General features: G+C 42.5%; 2 protein-coding genes across 7 annotated transcripts in view; both read left to right on the top strand.

Annotated features, from left to right (window-relative positions):
• Window positions 1-18134, top strand: part of LSM14A (LSM14A mRNA processing body assembly factor) — a 30126-nt gene extending 11992 nt beyond the window's left edge. Inside the window, exons 3-10 of one of the 2 annotated variants that reach the window (XM_054048735.1) lie at window positions 597-729; window positions 3039-3158; window positions 5649-5825; window positions 6182-6247; window positions 6989-7168; window positions 13072-13243; window positions 13962-14190; window positions 16222-18134. In XM_054048735.1, coding sequence (XP_053904710.1) covers window positions 597-729; window positions 3039-3158; window positions 5649-5825; window positions 6182-6247; window positions 6989-7168; window positions 13072-13243; window positions 13962-14190; window positions 16222-16245 — 1101 coding nt within the window. In that variant the 3' untranslated portion in view covers window positions 16246-18134. Of the gene's footprint in view, window positions 1-596; window positions 730-3035; window positions 3159-5648; window positions 5826-6181; window positions 6248-6988; window positions 7169-13071; window positions 13244-13961; window positions 14191-16221 lie in introns of both variants that reach the window. The other variant, XM_054048734.1, reaches the window with a different exon arrangement.
• Window positions 18135-21259: 3125 nt separating this feature from the next.
• Window positions 21260-26119, top strand: SS18L2 (SS18 like 2). 5 transcript variants are annotated; one of them, XM_054048581.1, is made up of 4 exons: window positions 21260-21365; window positions 21885-22043; window positions 23617-23693; window positions 24154-26119. In XM_054048581.1, the coding sequence occupies exons 2-4, from the start codon at window positions 21975-21977 to the stop codon at window positions 24236-24238; spliced, it is 231 nt and encodes a 76-aa protein (XP_053904556.1). In that variant the 5' UTR covers window positions 21260-21365; window positions 21885-21974; the 3' UTR covers window positions 24239-26119. The 5 variants fall into 5 exon arrangements, with proteins under 5 accessions (XP_053904556.1, XP_053904555.1, XP_053904553.1 ...); XM_054048580.1 differs by lacking the exon at window positions 21260-21365 and adding an exon at window positions 21407-21522; XM_054048578.1 differs by lacking the exon at window positions 21260-21365 and adding an exon at window positions 21407-21604.
• The last annotated feature ends 471 nt before the right edge of the window (window positions 26120-26590 follow it).

Genomic DNA, 26590 nt, shown 5'->3' with positions numbered 1-26590 from the left:
AGGCGTCCCCCCAGTGGCACGGCTGGGGCCGGGGCAAGGAAGGCGGAGCGGGCTAGGGCTGCGGCGCTCTGCTTCCTGCTGCAGGTGAGTATGGGGAGGGGTCCTTTCCCCAACCTCTCCGCGCTCACCGGCGGCAGGAAGCGGGGCTCTGCGGCTGGGAGCTGGCAGAATGGAGCTGGCTGGGGCCGGGCTGCTCCGCTTCCTGCCGCTGCCAGTGAGTGCCTGGCGGGGGAGTATGGATAGGGGTCGGGACAGGGAGCAGGGGGCTTGGGTAGGGGGTGGAGTCCTGGGGGTGATTAGGGACGGGGGTCTCTGGAGGGGGCGGTAGGGGACAAGGAGCGGGGGGGGGGGTCGGCAAAGCAAGTTCGATATCACGTGGTCTCACCTATAGCGCGATAAGATTTTTTTTTTTTTTTTGGGCTCTGGAGGACCGCATTATATCTGGGTAGAGGTGTAGTAAGGTTTCATGTTTTTATAAACTTTAATATGCAATTTAGTGATTTTGTCTCTGTTCATTGGTGAGCAGTTTAGTCCTACGTTTTCTCTGCTCCTTGCGTTGCAGAAGTGTATTGTATTCTATAAATATTTTTCTTCAGTCTTCACTAGGATCATCTTCTACTTCTTCATTCCAATCTGTGGGATCCTATGGTCCTTTTGGCAGGATGCCAGCATACAGTCAGTTTAATCCAAGTCCATTAGTGGGGCAGCAGTTTGGTGCTGTTGGAGTTGGTATGTTTACTTTTTTAATATTATGTATTTTCCTGTAGAATTAAAATGCAGAAAATGTGTATAAATGACTAGTGTATAATGTTTGTGATTTTAAGTATCACTCAGACCCTTTAGCTAACCCTTTCATTTAAGGTGTTAGAGCCAGTAGTGCACATCCTCTGAGAGAAACTCTCTCCCCTACCAATGTCCTCTAGTAAAAGTAGGGAAGACCACAGTTGATATTTCTAATGCTCTCTCTAGATAAACATAAACTTTAAGGAAGCACTCCTTGCATGCCTACTTCATACAGTATAAAGAAACAAAAGAGGCACAAGCACAGTTTTTGTAAAATCTTTTGCAGCCCATCTTTACAAGTTGAGTACTTGGGTCTCAGTGGGTCCTAAAATCTGCCCTGTTTTTTGAAAAAAGAAATGAGCAAGGCCTTGTGTATGCTGGGATTTTAGTCACCTGTATAGTTGTACTGCTGTGGATGCAAGTGCTGGCGCAATTTACAAGGTCGATGCTGTGACGTGCAGTAGTGGCTAGAAACTCAGGAGGTCTGTGTACAACAGAGGCAGAACTTAACATAGTTTGCATACTTATGTTTTTTCATCGACAGAATTTGATTTGGATTACTGAAAGAAACTAAAATGAAGAGACAAACCTTGTTAATGATCAGGAATGTATTTTGTGGGTGATCTTAGATGTCTTGCTACATTTGGGTGTGAGCAAACTGTTTTGTAGCCTATGCTACATCTAACTTAGTGGGATAGAAAAATACACTTTTGGTAGCCCATAGAATCCTCAGTGTGAAAACTACCATGCCCAAAACTAAGTGGGAGAAGTGTATGAGAGTACATCTTCCTCTCAGGTTTTTCTGTTACCTCTTAATAGCACGCTTTAAAAAAAAAAAAAAAAAAAAGTTTCTCTATTTCTTGTATACAAGAAATAATTTTGGGGCTTTTTTAAATCAGACAGACTTGTGTTATTTAATACTCATAACATACTTTTCATGTGTATTTGAAAAAGAACCCTTGTGAAACATATACTAGGAAGCTGGCCATGGCTTTGTATCTCAGATTATAAAATGTATGGCGATCAAAATTATCTCCTAAAGGGATTTTGTGCCAATACAGTTTACCACCAAGTGGGAAGAAGACGAATTAAATGTGTAAAGATTGTTTTTTGATGCTTTTTTAAAAAGCACCATGCACACATTTAAAAATAGATGTGGACTTTATAGTGGCTGTAAAATGGTATTATGGCATCTGGTTGTGTCAATAACTTCCATATCAAATGTGCTTAGTCTGAGTAAAAATGACCTCTGGATGCTACTTGCTGGTCTACAAGCTCAGCCTGTGGTCTGAGATTAAAGTGTCATTTTAACCATTATCACCAGTAAGAAAAAGGTTTAGCAGGCAAATTTAACTCTTCAGTTACACCTTTGCAACACCATTGCTTTCCATAGGTTAACACATTCATTTGTTTAGAATTTAGTAAATAACTTTTTTTAATGTAGAAGAGAGAACAGAATCCAGCTTTCCCCCTTAGTTGCTGTTACTCCACAGGACGAATAGGAGTAAAAAGCATAAGTTTATCATTAAAGCAGTATAACTGCTTATTACATCTCCCTGTGTGTGAGAACATACCATTTCACTTTTGTATGGGACTTAGGCTCTGCAGTCTCTTATATGCATCTGAATATTTTATCTGTAGTCACTTCTCAAGGTAAAATTGTGCTTCAGCCTTTCTTGCAATAGCTTATGGAATGTCCATTTATAAAAGGGAGACTGTGTTGCAGAAAGGTTGTGACGTTTAAGAACTCAGGGAGTCAGTCAGTTATACTTGGGAGTTCTGACTATCCATTAGACTGTAGTCCATTAGCTAGACGGAAATGTTGAATTACAACACAGATTATCAGTAAACCTACTTCATTATCTGCCAAGCTTCTGTCACTGATGCTTACTTTCCTAGCATCACAATTTTGTATGTCAGTAGGATTCCTTGGGCTTATAAAACTTGCTGCAAGGTCACCTCATCATGATGAGATGTCCATTGCAATTTGTTACTGAATCTTAACCTTATTAGTTCCCCAAAGCTGTGCAGATTTACAAGGCAAGTTACATTACATGATGTCACGCAATTATCTGTTGAAGAGATTTTTTAAAAGTGCATTTTTTGTCTATCTCAGTATTACTCTAGGATGATTAACAAAGCACTAACAATTAAGTGACTTGTCCTAATAAAAAAAAAATGACATGGTACCCACAAAACAGAATAATTGAAACCAATTTTAAATCTTTACAGCTCTCTTATTTTCTTCAAAGCAGGGGGTTCCTTGACATCTTTTGGAACAGAAACTTCAGCTAGTGCTAGCTTATCCCAAAGCAGTGCAGTTGGTTCTGTCTTTACAGCAGATGCAAGATCATTAAAAACACAGCTATCTCAAGGTAAGTTCTTGAGTGACTAATTGATCTTTCTTACTAATCATAGTGATAGGCCCAGTTATTGTCATTAGTCCCAGTTAAAATGGAATGAATGAATATGTAATTGTTTATGAATCACAACAGCTAAAATATATTCCATAACAAAAGTGTCTCTGGCCAAGACAAGCAAGAAAAGGGTGTTGTCTTTGTTCCTTAACTTGCTGTATTGCATGTAGTTATGCGGTACTTAGAGCACTGGTCACCACCCAGAGAATTTCTTCCACAAAAAAAGTTAAACTGCTTAGTTCAGATTGTTTAAAATAAACATTGAATGTAGTTAATGTGAATTTTTGTAATTGTTGTTGGGGAATTCCTTGATTAATTTCATAGATAGCATGATAAACATTAAGTTCTCCGATGTATATGGGCTGAGGGACTTCTAAAATTCTACTTGACCCTGCTGTGAAGCCTTTATTCCTTATGTTACGCTTTTCTTAATATCCTTGGAGCTATTCAGTTATATTGTCAGTATCGCTACAAATACAAATACAGAAGTGTAGGACTGGGAGGGACCTCAGTTGGTCATCTAGTCCTGTCCCCTGCACTCAAGGCAGGACTATGTAATAACTAAACCATTCCTGATAATGTTTGTCTAATCTGTTCTTAAAAACCTCCAATGAAGGAGATACCACAGCCTCCCTAGGCAGTTTGTTTCAGTACTTAACTACCCTGACTGGAAGTTTTTCCTAATGTCCAACCTAAACCTCCCTTGCTGCAATTTAAGTCTATTGCTTCTTGTCCTAATCTCAGAGGTTAATGAGAACAATTTTTCATCCTTCTCCTTGTAACAACATTTTATGTACTTGAAAACTGTTATGTCTTCCTCCTCTGCTCCCCATCTTCTCTTCAGACTAAACAAACCTATTTTTTTCAATCTTGCCTCATAAGTCATGTTTTTTTAGACCTTAAATCTTTTTTGTTGATCTCCTCTGGACTTTCTCCAATTTGTCCACATCTTTCCTGAAATGTGGTACCCAGAACTGGATACAATACTCTAGCTGAGGCCTCATAAGCATGGAGAAGAACAGAATTACTTTTCATGTCTTGCTTAAAACACTCCTTACAACATCTGCTTTTTAAAGTGGCATGTGGGGGGTAAGCCATTGAACCCAACAGTAATGGAAATTGCCTGGCCAAATCTCTATGGCATATTTTAAAAAAAAAAAAGGAAAGTTCAGGAGTAAAGTCTCCCGAAAATATCCTTTTATTAGTGGCATTAGGGTGGTGAGGAAAAACTGAACAGCAGACTTTTTTTTTCTTTTAAAAACTAAAAAAATTGGTCTTCATTTTGTTTCCCTTAGATCCTCCATTTATTAAAAGATGAAAAAAATATTTAACTTTGTTAATAGATTTGTCTTCTGTCAAGGTTTAGGTAAACTTTGTGATCAGAGACTAACAGATTCTTCTTTTCAGGATCCATAATAGAATCAGGTTTCAGAGTAGCAGCCTGTTCTTTTTATAATAGAATCAGTTACCAAAGTTGTTATATTAGTAGAAATGATGCTGCAATAACTGGGAAAGTGTGTTGAACATTCAAACTCAACTATTAAAAGAAAAGATTGGGTTTTTTTCTATGGATATATTTAAAATTGTATGGTCTTTAGAACTGATGTGTAAGATGTAGTCTTGGGTTGAAGGCTTTACCTGCCTAAACCTTCCAGTCAGGCATCAGCAAGATTTTTGGCACCTATTTGGCACTCATTCCTTGTTTCAGATCCTAGGCCTAGGTTGTGGCTTAATTAAAAAAAAAAAGGGGGGGGGGGAGTGGGTTCATTCACTCTCTAATCTCTTGGAATCTGAATCACAAGTGAGGTTTTTTTGTTTTTGTTTTTTTCCTTTTTCTAGCAGAAATTTGTCAACATCACTCATGCTATCCCACAGTTTATGCATGTCTGGGTGTGTCTATTCAAGAGATACCTGCTACTGCAGCCATAGGCATGTTGCAAATCAGGATTGAAGTGTATGAACAGAACTCTGTGAAGAAGCTTACACAGCTCATCTGCCTGCATTATAGCTGGCACTAGCCATTGCTGTTCATTAATTTGTAGAACATTCACACAGCAATACACTAAATTAATTATATAGATAAGTACAGATCTGCCATTGGGAGGGCAGTTACCTTCTACTCAGTCTTCACAGAAAGGAAGAGGGAAGAGTATTTCCTACCACCCAAACATCAGAAAATTCCATTCCATAGCTAGAACACTCTTGGCTGGGTTGGTAGGAATTAATTGTCCTACCCATTTTTTTTTCTTTTAGACTGGGGGAAGGGGAATTGCTATATATCTCTTCAGTCTGGATTAGTGGATCTGAGGGTGCAGAAATATTTATTTCCTCTTTGGACACAGCTGTCTTGACTGGTAAGGCAGATAACCCCTTCAGTCTAGATTGGTTGACTTGAGAGCCACAAATAAAATTTGTAGATAAGAAATGATCTCCCTGGTTACATTTTAGGTCGTTCAAGTCCTCAGATAGACCACTTGAGAAAGAGCCCAACCATGGAACAAGCAGTACAAACAGCTTCAGCCCATTTACCTGCTCCAGCACCTGTTGGGAGAAGGAGTCCTATACCAGCCAGACCTTTCGCATCTGGTAGCCAAAAATCTTTAGAGAATCAGGAGCACAGACGAGGTAGAACTTTGGATATTTTCCTTTTACCTGTCTTGTGCTTTCTCCTTTGAATGGCTTATGGATTCCTTTTAAGTGAGGTTTTAAGGTTTATTTTTAATCATACTGCATAATGGTAGTTTATGTGCCAGTGGAGGTCTGAAATCTCATCTTTTTTTACCCAATGAATTCTAGTAATCTTAACTTGTTTAATTTTTCTTAAATTAAAAAACATATTTCCATCATTAGGGTGGGGGAATTGTTATAATTCTGTTAAGCTTTATCACCTATCTGATTTTGAAATTCTACATAACATAGTTGTGTACAGAAGAATGATAAAAAGATATGACTTGCTCGTCTACATTATTTTCCATCTGTAGCTGAAGCACACAAGGTTTCAAGATCAGAAAATGAGCAACTCAGAAATGAAAACAAGCGACAAATTGGTAAATTAAATCTGTTTTGAGAAAAACCTTACCTTTGTTTTATGAGATGTTAATTTTAAGGCTTTAGTAGCTAAATTGTATGCGCATGCGCGCACACAACCTGCAAAACTCGTAACCGCTCACTTTATATTTTAGGAAAGTGATGGGAAACTTTTCTCTAGTTATAATTTATAAAGCTTAAAACCATGCAGACTTTCACTGCAGTACAGAGCACAGCAATATAGAAAATCCACCTAATTAGTTTTAAGGAACTGATGTCATTTACTTGTGGATGGTAACAGTTAGTGTTGAAATGGGATACCAGGAGCAAAAATCATGCGTAAAGGAAACACCTGCCCTGATGGCAGTGCATTAAGTAGTGATTTGAATAGTGTTGTAAAAGCAAATATTAGTAACTAGATGATAAATACAGCAGGTGTGAAATGCAAAGCCCTGACCATTTATTATAGAAGTTGTCAAAGACTAAAATGCTGCAAACATCTTAAAATTCAAAACAGTATTTTTTTCACTGTTTTTCCTGACTTAAACCTTTGCTTAATCAAGGTAATCGAACATCCTCATGGAAGGCCTAACGTCTATTCTATTGTAGTATTTATTATAGGTGAATAAGATTGTGAGGTGCTCTCTGATACAACAGATATTTACTCACAAGAGATGCAGAAAGTTGGTGCATGAGATATAGACCTGTCATACTGGGCATTCTTAAAGTTGTGAATCTCTTCAAATCCTAAATTCTCACAGCTCCAGGTGGACCTTCAACACGAAGAGGCCGTGGTGGTCACCGTGGTGGCAGAGGACGATTTGGTATTAGGCGGGATGGCCCAATGAAGTTTGAGAAGGACTTTGACTTTGAAAGTGCAAATGCACAGTTCAACAAGGAGGAAATAGATAGAGAATTTCATAATAAACTTAAATTAAAAGGTAAACTCACTTCTGTTCTAGATTTCAGCATGGGAAAATAAGAAATAGTTTGTGTGGCTTAATAAAGCAAAGGCTCTTTTGGGAAAATTTCTTTAAAGGCCATATCATTGCTTTCTAGAAACTGATGGAAAATAGATACCATGGAAAAAAAACTAACAGATTTGTTTCTTTATGTATTAATGGCTTGAAAGACTTCTAAACAATATTTGGCTCAGTATTTTAGGCTGGGTTTTTTAAAGAATTTTGTTTTCAATTCTGAAGTACAGAATATCCAAAATTGTGCTACTTAGCAGTAGCAGGTGTATTTTCTAGCATCCCTGTTTATGAGCAATCTTTCCCAATAGGAAAAGGTAGTAAATGTTTGAGCTCTGGAAAGATGGTGGGATGTAGGGAAAAAAAATCAATGGATTATGCTCCAACTCTGGAACTTTTTAATATATTTAACTCCCTAGCCAATTTTTTAAGTCAGTCAATAGTCCATTAATTCAGTACATGAAAGTCAAATGAGATACCAAAATGAGAATTTGGGGCAAATATTTTCATTGGAGAGGAGGATGTATGTGGTCTTTTTTTTTTTTTCTCTGCCAGTGTATCCATTTGTTGTTCTTTGCCTTTCTCCTCCTCTAGGAGCAGCCAGAGGAGTAGTAGTTCTTTGAGTGATTGTACATGTCCATTGCACTGTAGGGGTGTGCGCACTAGGGGTGCTGGAACAGGGGGGGTCATGTGGCCATGGCCCCACCACTTTTAAAAGTGAGAGAGCAATAGCCCTCTTTTTACCTGGCTGTGGGGGCAAAAAGGGGTGGCTTTGGGGGAAGTGGTGGCGCAGGGTTTTTTGGGAGGAGAGGTGGCGTATCCGTCGGGTCGATTCTGGCACCCTCATGTGCTTTGTGCTCATAGTGCCAGTATAAAGACCTGGCAACCTGTGCCCCCTTACTGCCTGTGATGGTCGCTGGAACTGCTCTCCTTGCTACAGCAAGCTATTCTCTGGACTTTTTCCTTTGTTTTTTTTCTGAACTTTTAGAGTGTAAATCACTGAAGGAGAAGTGTCAGCTAGATTAATTGAGTTTCAACTGCTCATTATCAACTGAGTTTCATCTGCTCCCAGTTCCAAGGCGTGCCCCAGTCAATGGGCCTCAAGCCCTGTGCCTCCTGCAACAGGGCTTTGTCTTTGAGTTGCCGAAAGTGTTTGGGTGAGGCTCACAGAGATTGCTGTCAGATCTGCCATGGTTTTAAGCTTCATACAAAGAAGGACTGGGAGGCTGGCTAACGTTCCTATTGATGGAAGTGGTGCTCAGTCCTTCCTCCGAGCTGAGCCGGTTGGACTCAGCACCGAGAATCTCAATGTCGGTGAGGAGGCCTCCTCCCGCTGAGCAGCACTGAGATTTCTGCTTGCCATTCTTGGCCGAGAGGGAACATTCTCTACCTCGGAACAAGGCTAGGCATGGAGAGCGGAGTGCAACCTAGGTTGGACCATTCCTCTGCCTCAGTTTTGCAGGCAGCACCATTGACTCCAGCCTGTACGCAGGCACCGTTGAATCCGGCCCCAGATGAGTTGTTGACACCGGAGGGAGAGTGGTGCCAGCACAATTGCAGTGCCATCCATTCCCGAGGCATTTGCCACAGCCAGAAACCTCCTGGTGCTCTAGGTACTGCCATCACCGGCAGTACAAGAGTCGTCAGTGCCGGTGGGCAGGAGGGAGCAGGTAGCCCCTAGCTGCCATCTGATTCTGGGCCGCACAATACCATCCAGGGGGAAACCATCCTTGCTAATTCCGGTGCAAGCTTCCCTGCCCCAGAACCGATCTCCAGCACCGGTGGGAACCGCACCTCCATTGTCCACAAAGTAAGGCTCATCCTTGGAGTCAGAGGTTGAATTGTACCCCTCTTGCCCAAGGAGTCACCCCCATAATCCTTCTGGTCTCCCGGCCCCGCCATGAACCCAGCCACAGGGATGCCTCCGACTTTTTGGCCTGGCGGTCATTGGCCTTTACCTATGTAGTGACCTTTTTTGAACCCATGGGCATTCCCCCCGCATCCCTCCCTTTCCCCCCTCTCCCCCCCATGCCAGGGCCCCATTCAAGATGCTCCTTCTTGATGGCCTCTGAAAGAAGGACACCTGTCCCATTGGCCAGCACGTTTTTTTATCAGCTCCACCCAGATATTCCAGGGGTTCGAAACTGTCCTCTTCATGGGACGCCTGAAGGCATTATACCAGTTCCTATATCACTGGATCCTGTGTCCCCTTCGTTTTCAAACCGCCTGTTCCACTTCATCTCAGCATGGTCTCCCATCGCCACAGACCATGGGGTGCTGAACACCGTGGAGGTGGGTTATATGTCGCCCCCCACTCTCCAGTCGCTCTTCAGGGAACCCTCTTACAAGCAACTTCTAGCCCAGGAGGTGCAAGCCCTCCTGGTGGGAGCCGTGGAAGAGGTTCCATAGGACTTAAGAGGGAAGGTGTTTTACTCCCGCTATTTTCTAATCCCGAAAGCCAAGGGTGGTCTCAGACCTATTCTAGACCTGTGCTGCCTCAACAGCTACCTCAAGATGCTGAAGTTTCATATGGTCTGTCTAGCTTCCATCATCCACTTCCTGGGGCCTGGTAAGCTGCCCTGGATTTAAGAGACGCCTATTTCCACATTCCAATTTTCCAAGGCCACGAAAGGTTTCTCACGTTTTTCATGAACAAAACCCACTACCAATTCGTGGTCGTCCTGTTTGGCTTGTTGGCAGCCCCACAGGTCTTTATAAAGTGTATGGCAGTAGTGACGGCTTTCTTGAGAAGATGGGGTGGGGGAAGAGGGGATGTGCAAATCTGCCCCAACTGGCTAGTCAAAGGCTGATCCAAGGCTTAAGCAGAATCCAGCATCTGCCTCAGACAGTCAACTTTCCAGGCCCTGGGCCTGCTAATAAATGAGCAGAAGTCTATCTTCACTCTGGTACAAAGGATAGAATTGATCAGAGTGGTACTTGACTCCACCCAGGCCAGGACCTTCCTCCCAGAAGGCCAGTTTCAGGCAATTACATCACTAATAACGCACATCAAGAACCACCATTTCTGTCTCAGACTTTTAGGCTACGTGGCCTCATGCATGTATGTGGTGCAACGTGCAAGGCTACACCTCAGGTCCCTTCAGGCTTGGCTTGCTTCAGTGTACTCACCAAACTGCCATTATCTGGACTCGGTTCTCAGAGTCCTCCCCTGGTCTTCACCTCCCTCGATTGGTAGTGGGACCCTCGGAGGGTCTGCACAGGTATTCCCTAGTCTTGGACATGTCAGAGTTAAGCTGGGGAGCTCATGTAGGGCCCCTCAGAACCTGAGGCCTGTGGTCCCCCAGAAGAGCTTTTGTTACATGTCGTCCGAGAGCTCACATTTCAAGCTCACTGACAACACCGCAGCCATGTGCAAGGAGTCCTAAACAGGCAGGGAGAAGTGTTCTCCTTCCCCCTGTCACCTAAACCTCAGCACTCTCCACCTGACATTATGGAAGCTGCATGGCTGAATAGCACAGAGTTAGTCTGCTCAGAACAGGTCTGCCAAGTTCTATTAGGTAGCAGGAAGACCTCTACCAGAGCTACTTACCTCACCAAGTGGAAGCGTTTTTCTGTTTGGGGTTCCCAACTCAATCTCTTGCCTATGCAATTGTTGATTCAGACTGTTCTTAAGTGCGCACGCGCACACTCCCTCTCTCTCTCTCTCTCTCTAGATGGCCTATCCATTTTCTCACACGAGACATCCATTTGTTTCCTCAAGGACCTGGAAAGGCTATACCCTCAAATTCTGAGCCCATCCCCCTGTGGGACCTAAACGTGGTTCTATCAAAACTCACGGGCTTCCCATTTGAGCCACTGGCAATGTGCCCCCTGTCATACCTTTCCTGGAAGATGGCCTTTCTGGTGGCTATTACTTCGGCCAGAAGAATCTCTGAGATCCGTGCCCCTACATCAGAGCCCCTGTCCATCGTCGTCTTTAAGGACAAGGTGCAGTTGCACCCTCTCCCTGCTTTCCTCCCAAAGGTGGTTTCACAGTATTCTATCTGAAACCACATGTGAATAGGGAGGAGCAACATCTCCATTCTCTAGATGTCAGATGCACCCTAGCATTTTATATTGATAGGACCAAACCATTCCATAGATTCACTCAACTCTTCATAGCAATAGCTGATAGGATGAAAGGCCTCCCCATTTCCGCTCAGCGGATCTCCTCCTGGATCACATCATGCATTCGCACACGTTACGAACAGGCAGGTGTTCCACTGCCAGTTATCCTGACTGCCCATTCCATGAGGGCGCAAGCTTCATCAGCGGCATTTCTGGCCCGGGTCCCTATCTAGGACATCTCCAGAGCAGCAACTTGTTCGTCAGTACATACATTTTCTACTTACTGTGCCATTACTCAACAGGCCAGGGCTGATGCCAATTCCAGACGCGCTGTTTTACAGTCCAACCTAACCTGAGTTACTGCTTGGGAACCAGCTACAATGGAATGGACATGTCTGTGCAATCACTTGAAGAAAAAATGGTTACTAATCTTTCTGTAACTGTTGTTCTTCGTGATGTGTTGCACATGGCCATTCCACAACCCGTTCTCCTACCCCTCTTCAGAGTTTTCCAGAAAGAAAGAACTGAGAGGTGCAGATTGGCTGGGCGCTTTATAATGGGGCTATGAGTGCACGGCACTAGCGAGCACCCAATGGATACCACCGAGGAATAAACTTCCGGCGGCTGTGCTTGGAGCGCACCCCCTTACACCCCCCTTCTTCCCTCCCCCCCCGCCCCCCCCGAGTGGAATGGACATGTGCAGCACATCTCAAAGAAAAACAGTTATGGAAAGGTTAGTAACTGTTTTTAGAGCTCTGTAATGCAAGAGTTTAAAATGTGGGGACTAGCAAAAAATAAAATCAGATTTTTTGTGGCCATTTTTATGTAGAAAGGGCTTCTTCAATGCCCTGTTACTGGTGGTGTTCTGTCTTGGGTAGATGTCTTGAACGAAGATGCTGCTTTACATGTTCGTTTGAGGAAGTGTATGCAGTGTGGGGCAGTAGACCAGTGAAGGTTACTAACACATAGTGCTAAGGGGAAGTGTTGTAAATATTTAACATCGATGTGCAAAAAGTTCAGTTTTTGATGATGTATCATTTTATTTTTTCCTTTTTTGGCAAGGCATTGAGATCCGAGCAAGATAATTTAACTTTTGGGGACTATTACAGAACTGGCTAACTTAGCAATGCACTATAACATTGCAGTGGAGTCCTCTATAGTATATCAGAAGTTCTTTTGATAAACCTCAACCCTTAAAGAGGATGAAGAAGCAAAGTTTTTTTTTTTATGTATTTGTCATTAATTATATGTTCTGTTCATGTATGTTAAATAATAGATCTTTAGTCCTGTTAAGAATCTAATAAATTCACACTTCAATACAAGTATAACACACATTATCCATAACTATAAAATGATTTTAATATCTCATCTACTAATACCACCTTATTTAATCTGCAAAAACTCAAGAGGACCTCAGTCCACTGGACAGCAATAACACAAACCCTAATTTAGAAGGTCTAGGTAATAGATGGCTACAGTTGTGACTATTTACATTTGGATACTCACCTTCTCTCAATGGTGTGCTCATGGTTATTCCCATGTATTAGATCTTCAAGAAGTTTTTCCTTTAAATTATGAGAGTCATAACTGACTGCTATATATGTTCTTTCATATGGGAACCATATGAAGGTCAGATTTTTTTTAAACACTGTTCCACTTTTTATGTTTAGGCTTTAGAATTTTTTTTATTTTAAAAATTCGTTGTTTTTATTATGGGGTTAAATTTTGTCACAAGTTAGTGTTGGCCTTTTCTGTTAAATCTTATTAGAATGGAGGAATTCTGATTATTTTTATTTTTCTAGAAGATAAACTTGAGAAACCAGAGAAGCCTGTAAATGGGGAAGATAAAGGAGACTCAGGTGTTGACACCCAAAACAGTGAAGGGAATGCTGATGAAGAAGATCCACTTGGACCCAACTGCTACTATGACAAAACCAAATCCTTTTTTGATAACATCTCTTGTGATGACAATAGGTATGCCCTGCAATGGGAAGCCCATTATTCTCCTCTGTGCATGTCTATTTCATAATATAGTGCATCAGCATTAATTTGTTTATAGATTAAAAATGAAGTTCGTGACTATGGTTGGAAAGCAACCAAAGTTCAAGTCCCACTTGCAGTTTCCCAGTATATTCTGCATATTTTTAAACACAGGTCCTTTGAGTGATGCACTTTTTGAGAGTTGATTCAGTGCTTCCCCAGTGATGCACTGTTAGCAGGAAGACAACAGTTTGGATTTCTATAACTTCTTTGCACCAGTTGGAGGTTCAGTGCTGTTTCAGTGCCATCAGATAGAGAAAATAGAAAACTAAGGCCTAATTTCAAGTTTCCTGGTACTAATTTTTTCAATTTCCTGTTTGAATCAACATAGAGCCTTTGTAATTGTGCAGAATGTAGCATACATACGGCAGCATTCCATCTTAAAGTGAAATTCTCAGTGCAATATTACAGTATATAGCTACAGTAAAACATTCCTTTCCATTATACTAAAAGGATTATGCCAGGCATTCAAATACCTACAAATAGGTATCACATCAAGCAAAACTTAAATATGAAAGATAAGCAGAAGTGTTCATTTTAGTGCCTTTTGTGGTGACTTGGGTGCTGCTGGACAGGCTCTCTCATTGTAGGCTGCTTCAAAATGAAAGTTTAGACAAATTTTAAAGGGATCTTATTGCTTTATATGTGATAGAGAACGGAGACCAACCTGGGCTGAAGAAAGAAGGTTAAATGCGGAGACTTTCGGCATACCACTGCGTTCAAATCGTGGTCGTGGTGGCTACCGCGGTAGAGGAGGAATTGGTTTCCGTGGTGGCAGAGGACGTGGAGGTGGAAGGGGTGGCTTCGGCGCTCCTCGAGGATTTCGTGGCGGATTCAGAGGTGGTCGTGGAGGCAGGGAGTTTGCTGACTTTGAATATAGGGTAATAATAATATATTTGTATTAATAGAATTTTGTTTAGTGCAATTTGAAGGGTTTGTTATCTTCTTAATTACGTTCTCAATAAGAACATAGGACCTGATCCAGTGCCCTTTGGGATTGTACAGTCAGGAAAGGCTGTTGGAACAGGGGCATTTCTTAAGCAGTATTCTGAAAATACAAGGATTTGAAGAGGAGGGTTGAACTCTTTTTGTAGCTTAAAGTCGTTTACTGCAGGATTTATCACCCATTTTTAACCTTTCACAGTAAACAAAATAAATATTAGAAGCTTTAAAATTATTTCCATAGTTCTGGTATTTTCTTTGATGGAGAAACACATAGTTTTCTAAGACAGCAGTAAGCCACTTTAAGCTCTTATCCTGATCAAGCATTTCATACTCAAGTTACCTCTGCAGTCTTCCACAAAAACAACTGTTCTTTAGGGATTCAATTCACTCCCATACTGAGGGGTCAGCACAAGGCCTATGCAGTTGTTAAATCCCACTTAAACCCTCAGAGTAGGATGTTAGTTGAGTTTAGAGATGCAGATGCCTTGAGTTGGCCCTCTGCAAAAGTCTCATTTCAACTCTAAAGAATCAAACTGAGAATTAAGCCAGAATAGTTTCTGATGTGCTTATAAATTGCTCTTGTGCAAGGTCTGATGAAGATGATTATTTTCACTTTTTGACATTATAAAAACTGTGCCATGGAATGCTGCACAGGGATAGGAAGAACTTGGAAGAAAGGGAATTTCCCATGTCATCCACTGTTGAAACAGCAAAAATAGCTCAAATCTATCCATACTTCCTTACTGTCTTAAATAAAGTGTCTTAATTATATAAATAGAACATTTAAGAAAGCTTAAAGTCCCCCCAAGCATAAGAGATAAGAAAATAGTTGCCCAACTGAAATAGTTCGTGTTCAGGATGGGCTGAGCCACTGAGTTAAGTGAGAAGTAGAGTCCTCCCCACAAAGTATATAAACTCTAAAACAACCACCTCAAAAACTTATATGATGTACTCCTTTGGAGTCATGATTGAGGTCGTATCTCCTCTGGTTTCTAGTGCCTTCTAGGAGGGGCAGAGCAGGTGGACTTCCCTAAGCAGCAACTGTCAAGTGATGCATTTGGTTAAAGGGACACTTCAGATAGATTTGGCACTTTTTGGGGGGGAAAGGATTTTTGTTCTGTTTTTACTAAGAACCATAATTGGCCTGATCCTTTGCTGGGATAAGTCGTTATAGCGCCATTGATTCCAATATTGAAACTTTCATAACGTCACTATTTCAGTGAAAACCACTTGTATGGGAACTTCACATTTTCCCAAACATTGCATTGCTGTCTAGAACTAGAAAGTTAGACCAGAAAAAATATTAGTGATAGTTTATTATCCACGCTGAGTGCCATACATCAAGTAAACAAAAATAGATAGAAGTAAGCTTATGTTAAAATTCTGGCCCAGGTTGAATACATGTTCTTGTGATAGTTCGCTTGGGAGGGAGGGGAGGCAGTTGTCAATTAGAAATTTTCATGATATTTTTCTGGTTCATTATGGAATCCTGAATTTTCTTGCATTGGCACAACTTCCTGACTGTGTCAAGCATTCTTCACCAACTGGTATGGGTTAGTCCTGTAGTTTTGAGCTCCTTTGGGAGCTGAGCATGCTTTATCCAGTCATAGCATTGATATGGAGTGAGGCAGCATCTGAGGCTTGAGCAGAAGGGGGTGCATAATGCAGCAACTAGGCTGACTGGAAAGTTGATATCTTTCCATAATCTATAATGCCATAAGTGTTTCCATGCCTGGATGACGAGCCCCCTTTAAGTGTGCCAAACTATGAGGGGTGCATTGAATAGAAGTTAAATTAATTATAAAAAGCCGTTTTTCTGTGTTTCTGTTAATAGCCTTTGGGAAAGATACTGTGATGTCTTTTTTTTTGGTGGCCATCTAAAATCAATTAATCGTTTTCCATATTCTCAAACTAGTTTGACTACAAATCTGTTTGAACAAAATATAACATTCTGATGTCTCTTCTAGAAAGACAACAAAGTTTCGGCATAGTCTACAAGAAAGCTGGAACCAGGTGAACTTCTAGATCTTCATGGTCGAGAGAATTAGTTTCAGTCTTTGCAAAGAATGAAGTTAATTTGCTGTATACTTGTCACCAGCACTGGGATTTAACTATTTAATTTCAAAGGGGGGTAATGCAGTTACTTTTTGAAAAATGGCCATCTTTGAAAACAAGGAGCATTAAATATATTTGAGATAGAAGGGTAAGTAATTTCTTATGTATAGTTAGCTATAAAGCAGTACTTCGATGGAATTTAAGTATTTTTTCATCACTGAAAGGATTTTTCTTATTACTAAACTGTATTTAATAATTGCCGCAAGTTACAAGGACAATTGTATGCAGAAGGCCGTCGATACTGTGAGTGTTTTGATCCACTGAAGGTTGTTTTTTGGAAATCCTGTAATATCCCTTTTGAGATAGTTGTACTTTGTCAACTAGGGTGCTGGACAGTAGAAAACTTGCTTTGTCAGACAAATATGTACACACAGTAAATATTGTTTCTTAGGCAAAGGAAACTTTTTATATAGTTGTAAAATTCCATTATATCCCATTGCCAAAGAAACATTACAAACTTTGTATAGCTGTATAAAAAGCAACTAATTTTTTAAAGAATAAACATTTTTAAGTCAGCAAACATACTATGTTATTGCAAAAGTTGATATGCTAAAGAACACTGAGTTAGTTTGTTTTCTTAGTAGCTTTTCAGGCTTTAAATTTGTTTGATTTTTACATTTGGATTATAATGAAGATTTGAAAATGTTCTTCCATTATACAAAACTGGATACTCTTCTTTCTTGCAAGAACTTCATTTTGTAATGTCTGGCATATCACAGGATTTGACCAAATTAAGATTTTTCAAATAAGAACAAAAATAAAACATTTTGTTATATGTCAGAATTTGCAAGTAATTTTACTTAGTGGTAAATATTCACTTTTTAAAAAATGGACCAGGCATATGAGTTAATATGCTCCTTCTAAAATGCTTGGGATGAAAATATGCCTCCATGTGTCAATTCTTGAAATGTTAACTTTGTTGTAATACCAGTAGTCATAATCAATTTAAAGAGAATTCTTAGTGTTTGAAGTTGTTTGCATTTTGATAGACTCTAGCTTGGAGACATTAAAAATTCTGGTTGTTAGACCAGTAAACCCACAAATGACTTGGTATGGATTTTTTTGTCAATTCTAAATGACTAGTTACAACTTTTTGATATGTTTTAAGTTATAATTGAAAAAGGAATCTGGTAATTTGCATTTGTATATGTATATGAAGGCCACAGGAATAAAGGGATCCAAAGATTAAAATTTTTTGATCTGATTTGCTCATTTTTGTTAACTTTATCCTCAAAATGTTCAGTGGTGATAAAGATGTGGAAAACTGCACTGTTGGAAAATTGGAATATTTAAAAGTGGTTGATAGAATCTTATCTTAATTTTATTTCTTTTTGTATAGCACTACAAGGAAGTATTTTGTAATTGGTTTCCTTATTAAGGTCCAGTATTGGCAGCCGTAGAAGTTAGATAATATTGTTTAGTAATGTTTTTTGCATGTTATCAACAATGCCTTTTTGGGAACCACAAATCATGATCCTGAACAACTTCTGAGGTTTTTGAACATAAAGGCAAGTGCTGTTCTGTTGCAATAACCATGTATACTGTATGAGGTGTCCCAGGCTTATTTAAACAAGAGAAATTGTAAATATTACCAATGATTCATGCTGTGAAGGTCTTTGTTGATGCATCTTCCCCCACTCGTTTGGGTTACTAATTGGGGTGTTTTGTACCCCAGTAACTAGCAGCATGGCATACCTTCAGTGTACTTTGCTACATGAAAGTAAGGTTTTTATTTTAAGCCAGAATAAACAGTTCAATAAAATCAGTCTTTCTGAAAATTCTTTCTAGTTCTAGTAAGACTGGAGTAGGAGGAACAGATTATTAATCTGTTTTTCCAAGCAGATGTAAGAAGAACTGCGCTCTTCCCCCTTCATAATGCAAGCAGGGTAGCAGCAACTACCTCAGGCTCCTCTGTTCCTTCTAATCCTGTTTTCTGCTTTCTTCCTTTTCAAGCAAAGGGACAACGTAGACAAACAAAGGCAATACCAAGGAGAGGGAAAAACAAAATAAGAAAAAAGTCTTGTTTTTACAGTTGTTTTAAGCAAGCTACAGGAAGAACATGTGTGAAAGAAGGGAAGCTTACTCTCCTGTGGTTGCTTCCACTTGGGGGCCCAGCAGTCAGTACCAGCTAGAGATTCAGTGCGGCTCCAGACCAGCATCTATTAACCCACTCCCTGTTCAGGCTCCCCACATGGATAGTCATTCTCTGCATCAGTGGCTCCATCTTTTAAGATAAACTCTGCTACTCTGGGCCTTCCCTTCTTTTTCTTTCCAAAGCAAGTCAGGTCCTCTGGGCCCCTCAGGTTACCTGTATAATCCCATTAGCATCAAGTTAACAAATTGAACACAGTGGTATTGCACAGATAGAGAATAATTCAAGCTATAGAATTTTTATATGGGTCCTGTGTGAAAGAAACAGCCTGAATGTCAGAACCAAGGTGACTTTGTGGATGCGAAAGATGGAGAGAGAGAGAGAGTGTGTGTGTGTGTGTGTGTGTGTGTGTGTGTGTGTGTGTATAAATCTGTTTGCTAGGAGCACCACACGGCAGAATATTATTGACTTTTCAGGGTAGGGCTTTATTTTTCTACCATGCTACTCCTTATAAATGATGAGCTCCCCAGAATCAAATTTCTAAAGTCCCTAACTTATGTCAGTTCATGTCCTTCTTAAAGACTCTTGTTGTGATGCCTGCAGACTACTGCCAATTGATAAGAATTAGGTAGGTGGTGAGTTGGTGCACAGCTTTCTGAAAATGTAGCAACAATACAGGCACCCTAACTGTGTTTCACTGACCTGGTGCATCTCTTCCTCAAGCTAGATTGCTGACATTTCCTGTGGTGCCTAGAATAATGGGACTGCTAGCTGCTACTGTCTCTCTCTCTCCACTTTCCCTTATCTGGAATAAGCAGAACTTGGTGATCACCTTGTCATGCTGCAAAAGCTTTTTATTTGACTGGCTGTGGGAGGATGAAGGTGTTTCCAGATGGGGTGTCAAATGAAAAGAAGCTCTGCCCTTGCTTCTGATTTGCTTAGTGGGTGAGTTAGTTTGATGGCTAAATGCTGCTGGTGGGCTGAGTGTTATATATTTTAATATTGCTGGGCGGTCATGTGAGATTAAAAAGGCCTGGATGTCAAGGCACATTCAGAACTCATTAGATCTAGATACCAAAATACCCTGCAATTTGCTTCCTAAGAAGGGTTTGCCTTACAGCCATCTCTTCCCTCTTCTCATCCTGTGGAGTCTACTACTCCCCATATGAGAGTGTTTCCATACTCTACAAGACAAAATTCAGTTGATGATTTCTCCTTCTAGTGGTTCTTAACCATTACAGATGCTTTGGAATTCAGTTGTGGATGCTAGATATCTTTTATGTAGCTAACTGTGAAATATTTCCCTTTTCACTTTCAAACCCCTCTTGTATTCACATTGCAGTTACTTCTCCAATACTGTTCCACTTGCTGACCTGATCTTTGTGCGATGACAGCCTGAAATTACGCAACACTTCACTGAATAATGTACCAGCTGATTGCAGATCTGTGTGTTTTTTCTAAACACAATGTAGAAATAGTCTAAAAATGCACAAATGAAATTTCACTAATTCATACTACTCCTGGGCACTGGAATAATACATGTGGCCAAACTATTGGGAGGATGGGGGGGGGGGGGGAGAAACTGATTTAATACCCCTTTACAATCTAAATTTTGGAGGGTAGTATGAATTAGACTTTAACATTTCTAGCCAGAAGTTTGAAAAGAGAAAGGGGTTACAGCTGCTGCAGCAAATAACAGTTAAAAGTTCACACCTTACTGCAATGCAGTTTTCTTATGCTGGAAGCTGTATTAGTTTTAGACTTGTGCAGGTCCTCCATTCTGAGTGGAAGATGTAAGTATTCATAAAACGTCATTTTTCCACTTGAAAATTGAATCTGCATTTCTAAAGAATAGAAACGTGAGGGAGGGGGTAGTGCTGTATGTGTTAATTCCACTTGTGCTGCTCAATCCCAACTGAGTTAGTTTTGAGCCTTATCACTAATGATGGAGGAAGTGGGTTTGAGCTTATCAGGCTGAGAGTCAGAGCAAAGGGATAAGGATTCAAAACAACTCTTGAAGTTAGAAGGTAAAAACAAGCAAGTTTTTCTGTTATAGTTTTGCCCTTTACAGTAAAGCAAGTGATTTGAATTTAACTACTTAAAACAGCTGAGATTACCTATGTTAAATAAAGAGCCTGCTGGAAATTTAAGGGAGAAGAACTTCCTTCAAGTAGGGGACTTTCTAGCAGAACCAGGAGTGATTAAATCTAATAGTGCCCAACTGTGCGTATGGTGATTATCAGGCTTACTTATCATAGGTATTGGGCTCTGTCTCTGCACTGTAATGACTGGCCCACCACCACCCCTAAGCTCCCCTGGACCTAGTCAGTCCTGGCTTTCTATCTGCATTGGCACAGGGGAGCAGGGGCCTACTTGCCGTGAAGCGTGGAAACAGCTACGGCCTACATCGGCAAAGGCATTTAGCTACTTATGGCCTGGCACCTGAGGATCTAAATATTGAATTTAGGCACCTAAACTCCCTGAGCAGCTTTGAACCCTGGTCTCCAACCCCCCTCGCCCAGCGCGGCCAGAAGCTCCTCCCCCTCCTGCCGGGGGAGCACAGATGCGGTGTGAACCCAGCTCTCCCCGCCCAGCTACGTTCCCCAACCGCGCAGCTATGGCGGCAACCGCGGGCTCTTGCGGATACTTCGTAGGGAGCCGAGGCGCTTTGCCAGGGGCGGCTGCGGGAGCGTCCCCCCGGAGCTAGGCGCAAAGCGGGGCCCAGGGGCCGCTACCACTTAGCACCCCACCATCGCTACCCCCGCGCAGGGGCGGGGCCGGGCTGTGGCCTACGCAGAGGGAGGACCGGGAGAAACCCGGCTGGGGTGGTTCCTCTCCCCGGAGGGGAGGGGGCAATACCAGCTGTTTACGGCGTGGATCCCCCGCCCCCGTTTGGGGCTGCAGGTTGGTAGCGACCTGGGCGGAGCCAATCACAATCCGCCGGGGGAAGGACAGGGCCTGGCCGGGCCTGATTCCCAGCTGCCCTTGCGCGGGGAGAAAGCCCCGACCGGTAACTGCCGGTGTAACGACACGAAACACAACCCTCCCGTGTGGCTACTGGGTGCGGTTTCTGCCACGCAACGTGACCGTTTGTTAACTTGCTGCCAGCTACCCCGGCGGTGACTCCAGAGACCCGGCAGGCGGTGAGCCGGTCTGTACCGCCCCAGCTCGTCGAGTCCCCGGCCTGCATGGGGCGGGGGGGGCTCCTGGGTCCTGTCCCCTGTCCCCAGCGGGAGTCAGCCGCGCCCCCTCCGTTGTGCGGCTCTAGCACGTAGCGCCCCATCCCCCGCAGTAGCGGCAGCCCGTGGGGCGGGATGAATCTGGGAGAGGCCCGGTGCGGATGGAACCAATCGCCGGGAGGGGGAGAGGAGGCAATAGAGTTTTTGTTTACAACGTTGCTTTCCTCACCCCCCTCCCCCTTAGGGCTGCAGGTAGTGGTAGCGACCTGTGGGCGGAGCTAAGCGGAGCCGTTCGCGGGGAGAAAGGCCGGGCCGTAGCGGCGGGTTCCGGGCCATGTCGGTGGTTTTCGTGCCGGAGCGGCTGCGCGGGAAAGCGGAGGTGAATCCAGAGACCCTGCAGCGGGTGAGTCTGCCCGGCCCCGCCACAGCCCCTCGAGTGCCCGGGTCCTCCCTTGACTCCCCTGTGGGCGGGGTCCGTAGTACAGCCGGAGCGTGGGGGACGCTCCCTTCCCCGTCCCCGGCTTCTCCCGGAGCCCGCGTCTCCCTCCGCGCAGCCCGGCCCGGCCCGGCTCGGCTCCCTTGGAATTACCGCAATTCGCGAGCGGCGCGCGGGCGGGCGGGCGGTTCACTCACGCCTGTCCCATGGGTCGCACCGCGAAGCTGCACACGGCTCACCCCCCACGCACCCTACGGTACCCGAGACACCTGCCAGCCGTCCCGCCGAATACAGGCCTCCCGCCCTGCCCCTTGAGCCACTATCTGTTCAGCGCCGAGCACCTGGCAGCCTTGAGCCTCCTTGCCGCTTGTTCGGGCGGGCGGGGTCTCGACTCGGTTTTTTTAGTGGCCTGAGAGTGTGGCCACCAGCTCTTAATGGTGACCACTTTGATAAATTGTCTGAAACCACTTAACGTTAGGGAAAACACAGAAATATGCACGGATCCATGGCCAAATCCTTGTGATTTTTGTTGGGGTTTTTTTGTAGACTCAACAAAAATATACAAATGGTGCTAAAAAAACTTTTTATAGGGGAGATGCTGCAAAAGTCCTTTGTACCTTGTTCCCCTTGCCCCTGTTCACACCTGCCTCCTCGAGCTGGGGCTGGGAGCAGGCCATGGCTCTGGGATGGGGGCGGGGGCATGGACAGGGGTAAGCAGGCTAAGGCTGGGGGCCACAGCTGGGGGCAGGCTGTCAGACAGGGCCCCTGCCTGCGGGGCCAGGAGCTAGGACCCTGGACTCTGCATAAAACCTGAGTGCTGCAGCACCCCCCATACCCCTAGTTCCTGTGCCTATGGAATGTACAGTTGTATTTTGGTGCCGTTGGCCCCTGCTGCCTCCCCTGGGTCCCACTGCCTCTCCCCAAGATCCTGTTGCTTCTCTTCTCCCCACCCCCATCCCATTGCCCTGAGCACACCCAAGGCTCACACCACTTCCTGTCTCCTAACCATGGTGCCTGGTAAGGCCAGCCCTGCTGGCCAGAGCCAGAACCCCATGGCTGGATCTGGGGTGGGGAGGAGGGGCGAAGCCCAGAGCCACACCACCCTGGGGGGCTGGAGTCATGAAGCTGAAGCTGGTGGGGAGACTGAAGCCTGCAGTTGAAGGTGGGGAGGGTGAAGCCCACTCCTGGAACCTCTGGCTGAATCAGGAGAGGGGGGCTGAAGCCTGCCCCCTAGGTGCTGCAGGAAGGGGTGCTGCTTTGCCCCTCTCCCATTTGTGCCAAGGAGACTGTCATGGCCACAGGGAAAACTCCTGGTGGTTGCATTTGAGAAATGCTGTTCTAGGCCTTACTCTACTACAAATAAAACACAGCCTGCATATCTAAACATGAGAGAGGTGCAGGAAAATATTTTCAGCCCAATTATCATAAAACAGGCAGAACCAACTAACAGAAGGGAATTTTTGCAGTTGCTATAAACAACTTCTAACAAGATTTCAAACACCTGTAGCAGAAGCAAAGCCCTAACTTGTGTTTATTTTAGTTACTAGAGGAAAACGATCAGCTGATTCGATGCATTGTAGAATATCAAAATAAAGGAAGAGCTACAGAATGTGTGCAGTAAGTAAACTTATTCCAAAATGCAGTCACTGTGGTGCACATATAGAAAAGGTACTAGTTTAGATGCCCAACACACTGAAATTTGTCAGAAAATGTTTTATAGAAAGTTTGTCTTAAAATAAGCCTTGTTCAGTTACCACATCAAGATACTGCATCATCAGCTGAAAAATAAGCCATTTAAGTCTCATCTTTAGGATGAAAGTGAGTTGGAGAGGGTATATGGGGAGTTGGGTGTAGGAGAAAGAAAATAAGATATGAGGAGGGAAAGGGCTTAATTATTTCCCAAGAGTGAGTTTTTCCATTTTGGGTGTTTAGTAGATGACCTAAGATGGCATTTATTAATTGTAAATATGCATGATGACTACAATTCTGTCTAGGCACAGCCTGCCCTGCTATCTCTATTGTAGGGATATAAAGTCTTGTTCCCTTTTGAATTTTCCAAACTTTTTTTCTCTCATAGGTACCAGCATATCTTGCACAGAAATCTTATTTATTTGGCTACTATTGCTGATGCAACTCCAGCCAGTGTACAGAAGACTGACTGATCCCACAAACTTGGACACCCATCAGTGGTGCTTATATAAAGCATGGAGACATGATTGAATTGGGGGAGCTCTGAGGGATACCACATTCCCTCATTTTGTCTGATTGGCTAAGAGCAAGCTTTGATAGGGATCAGCTGGGAATCCAGGGGCCAAGACTGATGGGCATTAGGGAGTAGATTCTTACAGGAATAGAGTTGCTGTGGCCTTGCAACCGAGTAGTGATGAGCTGATAAATATGTGTAAGATCCTTGTACCAGTGTTCCCCTTCTGTGGTGTGTGTGTTTTTTTTTTTTTTTTTTTTTGAGAAAATTACACCTTTATTTAAAAGTGCTACTACCTAAGTCTTTCACGCTTCCTTGAGTGGTAAGTGACAATGGGGAGTAGGAAATCAAGCAACCTGAATTTCTTCATGTATTCTTTTGGAAAATGAGTGTATCAGAGGGCAGGTTGAGCTTTGGAGAAAGGCTCAAGTTTTAACCCACTTACCCAGGAGAAATAGGGAGATAACTGGAGGTAGTCCGGGACTTGCTGCCTTCATTATTGGATTGCAGTAAGAGCCAGAAACTCCAAACAGAGTTAGGGCCTCGTTATGCTGCCTGCTGTGTAAAGCTATATGCCCTGAAGAGCTTACAGTCTTTGTCTACTCCAGTACCACTTATTGGACCATGAGGTTAAGCAGGATTATTACTATTCCCCTGACTAGGCTCAGAGTAGGGACAGGCTTCTCCAGTTTTCATGGCAATTCCCCACATCATCTAAAGTTACCCCAGAGAATGATAGAGTCAGCATGGCTGTTTGGTCTGGGAGGACTGTAGCTTAAGTCTCCCTTAGTGTCCTATCCCTCTTCCACTCGTCACAGGTTTATAGGGCATACTGTAGTTCTCGAGAATGCGTCTAGTTGCAATACTCACTTTAGAGAATTGTTGTCAGGGGCCTGAAAGACAAGCAAACTGTTTAAGTTTGCCATTCCTCCCTCCTCCTGCTTAAACCAAGTGTGTCTAACTCATTTCCTATTTGTCTAAATTTGTGAATTTACAAATTCCACAGTAAAACTGGTATAATTGTACTTGACTTGCTTTGCCAATAGATGGGCACTGCAGAAATCAGAAGACATTTATTCTTCCCCAGTGCATCCCCTCTTTCCCTTGGAGAATGTCTTCATGGGCCAGGTATCCTGGAATGGGATTCAGACTTGTAGATTAAACTGTTAATTAGAGCCAACTGAGATCCAAGACTGAGCATAATGCTGTTTGCTACATCATAGGTTAAGTATGCACCTGTTTCAATAATTTTATTTGATTTTAAATTAAAATATTTTCACTATTGTAAAAATCTTATTTTTGCAAGACCACAAGATGGCAAAAATGCAGGGTCAGGAATTTGTCAGATGCAATTCAGGGCCCGATCTGGCTGCACATCTGATTACAATATGATACTATGCAGATTGAACTAAAGCTCTTCCCAGTAAGCATAAGCACTTTTGGAATTAGTATGAAACACTACTTATGCAACAAGTGAGTTAGAGTATACTACTTATAGACAATGTAAATGGGATTTCAAAAGTATGGAACTGACTGGAGTAGTTGGTTCCCTCCCAAACATGAAAGTTTAATCAAATATTCTGAGCTTAGGCTTCTAATTTTCTAACAAAAGGAACAGCTGACTTTTGTCTTAAACAGATTAATTAAGGAAATAAGTAATTTACACTTTCAGAAATAGTATGTAGAGATCTATTTATGGAGAACACTAATCAAATGTTTTATATCTGCATTTAAATATTTTATAAGGGAATACTCATTGTTTCAGTAATGTCACATTAAAGTATTACTTTAACTTGCTTGAAAATGTTAGATATTTTATAATAAAATCTGGTAACAAGCATCTCTGAATTCATTCCTTTTAGCAGCTTTTCTCCTTAGAATGAGTTGTCATGTACACGTATTTCATTGTTGGCAAAAAGATGCAGGTAACAGGCTTTTTCATTTACACATTTCAGATTTTTGTATTCAAGTCACACAGTTAGTGTAACTTAAATGAAATGGCACCATACCATACTTTTGTCCAAAAGCAAAGGTAATTAGTCATTCATAGATTTGTGAACAGTACATAAGGAAAGTGACTTAGCCTGTATAACAGTTGCAAGAGTGCAAAATGTTCACCACCAGAAGCTGAATTATGGGTATGAGTTGTTGAGAAACAATAGTGTATATTACTAACTGCCAATGAAGGAGCATTAATAGTGGTGCTATACACTCCATCCTAATGGTAAAGTAGCCCTAAATTAAGGATTATGGGGAAATTTGATATCAGATTCTACTGTGCAGACAACTCATTTAAAAAGTCATTAAGTAG

The sequence above is a fragment of the Malaclemys terrapin genome, chromosome 14 (genome assembly GCF_027887155.1).
Source record: "Malaclemys terrapin pileata isolate rMalTer1 chromosome 14, rMalTer1.hap1, whole genome shotgun sequence".
NCBI classification, from domain to species: Eukaryota; Metazoa; Chordata; order Testudines; family Emydidae; genus Malaclemys; species Malaclemys terrapin.
Note: the sequence above shows the minus strand (reverse complement) of the source record. Positions and strands in the feature narration are given on the sequence as shown.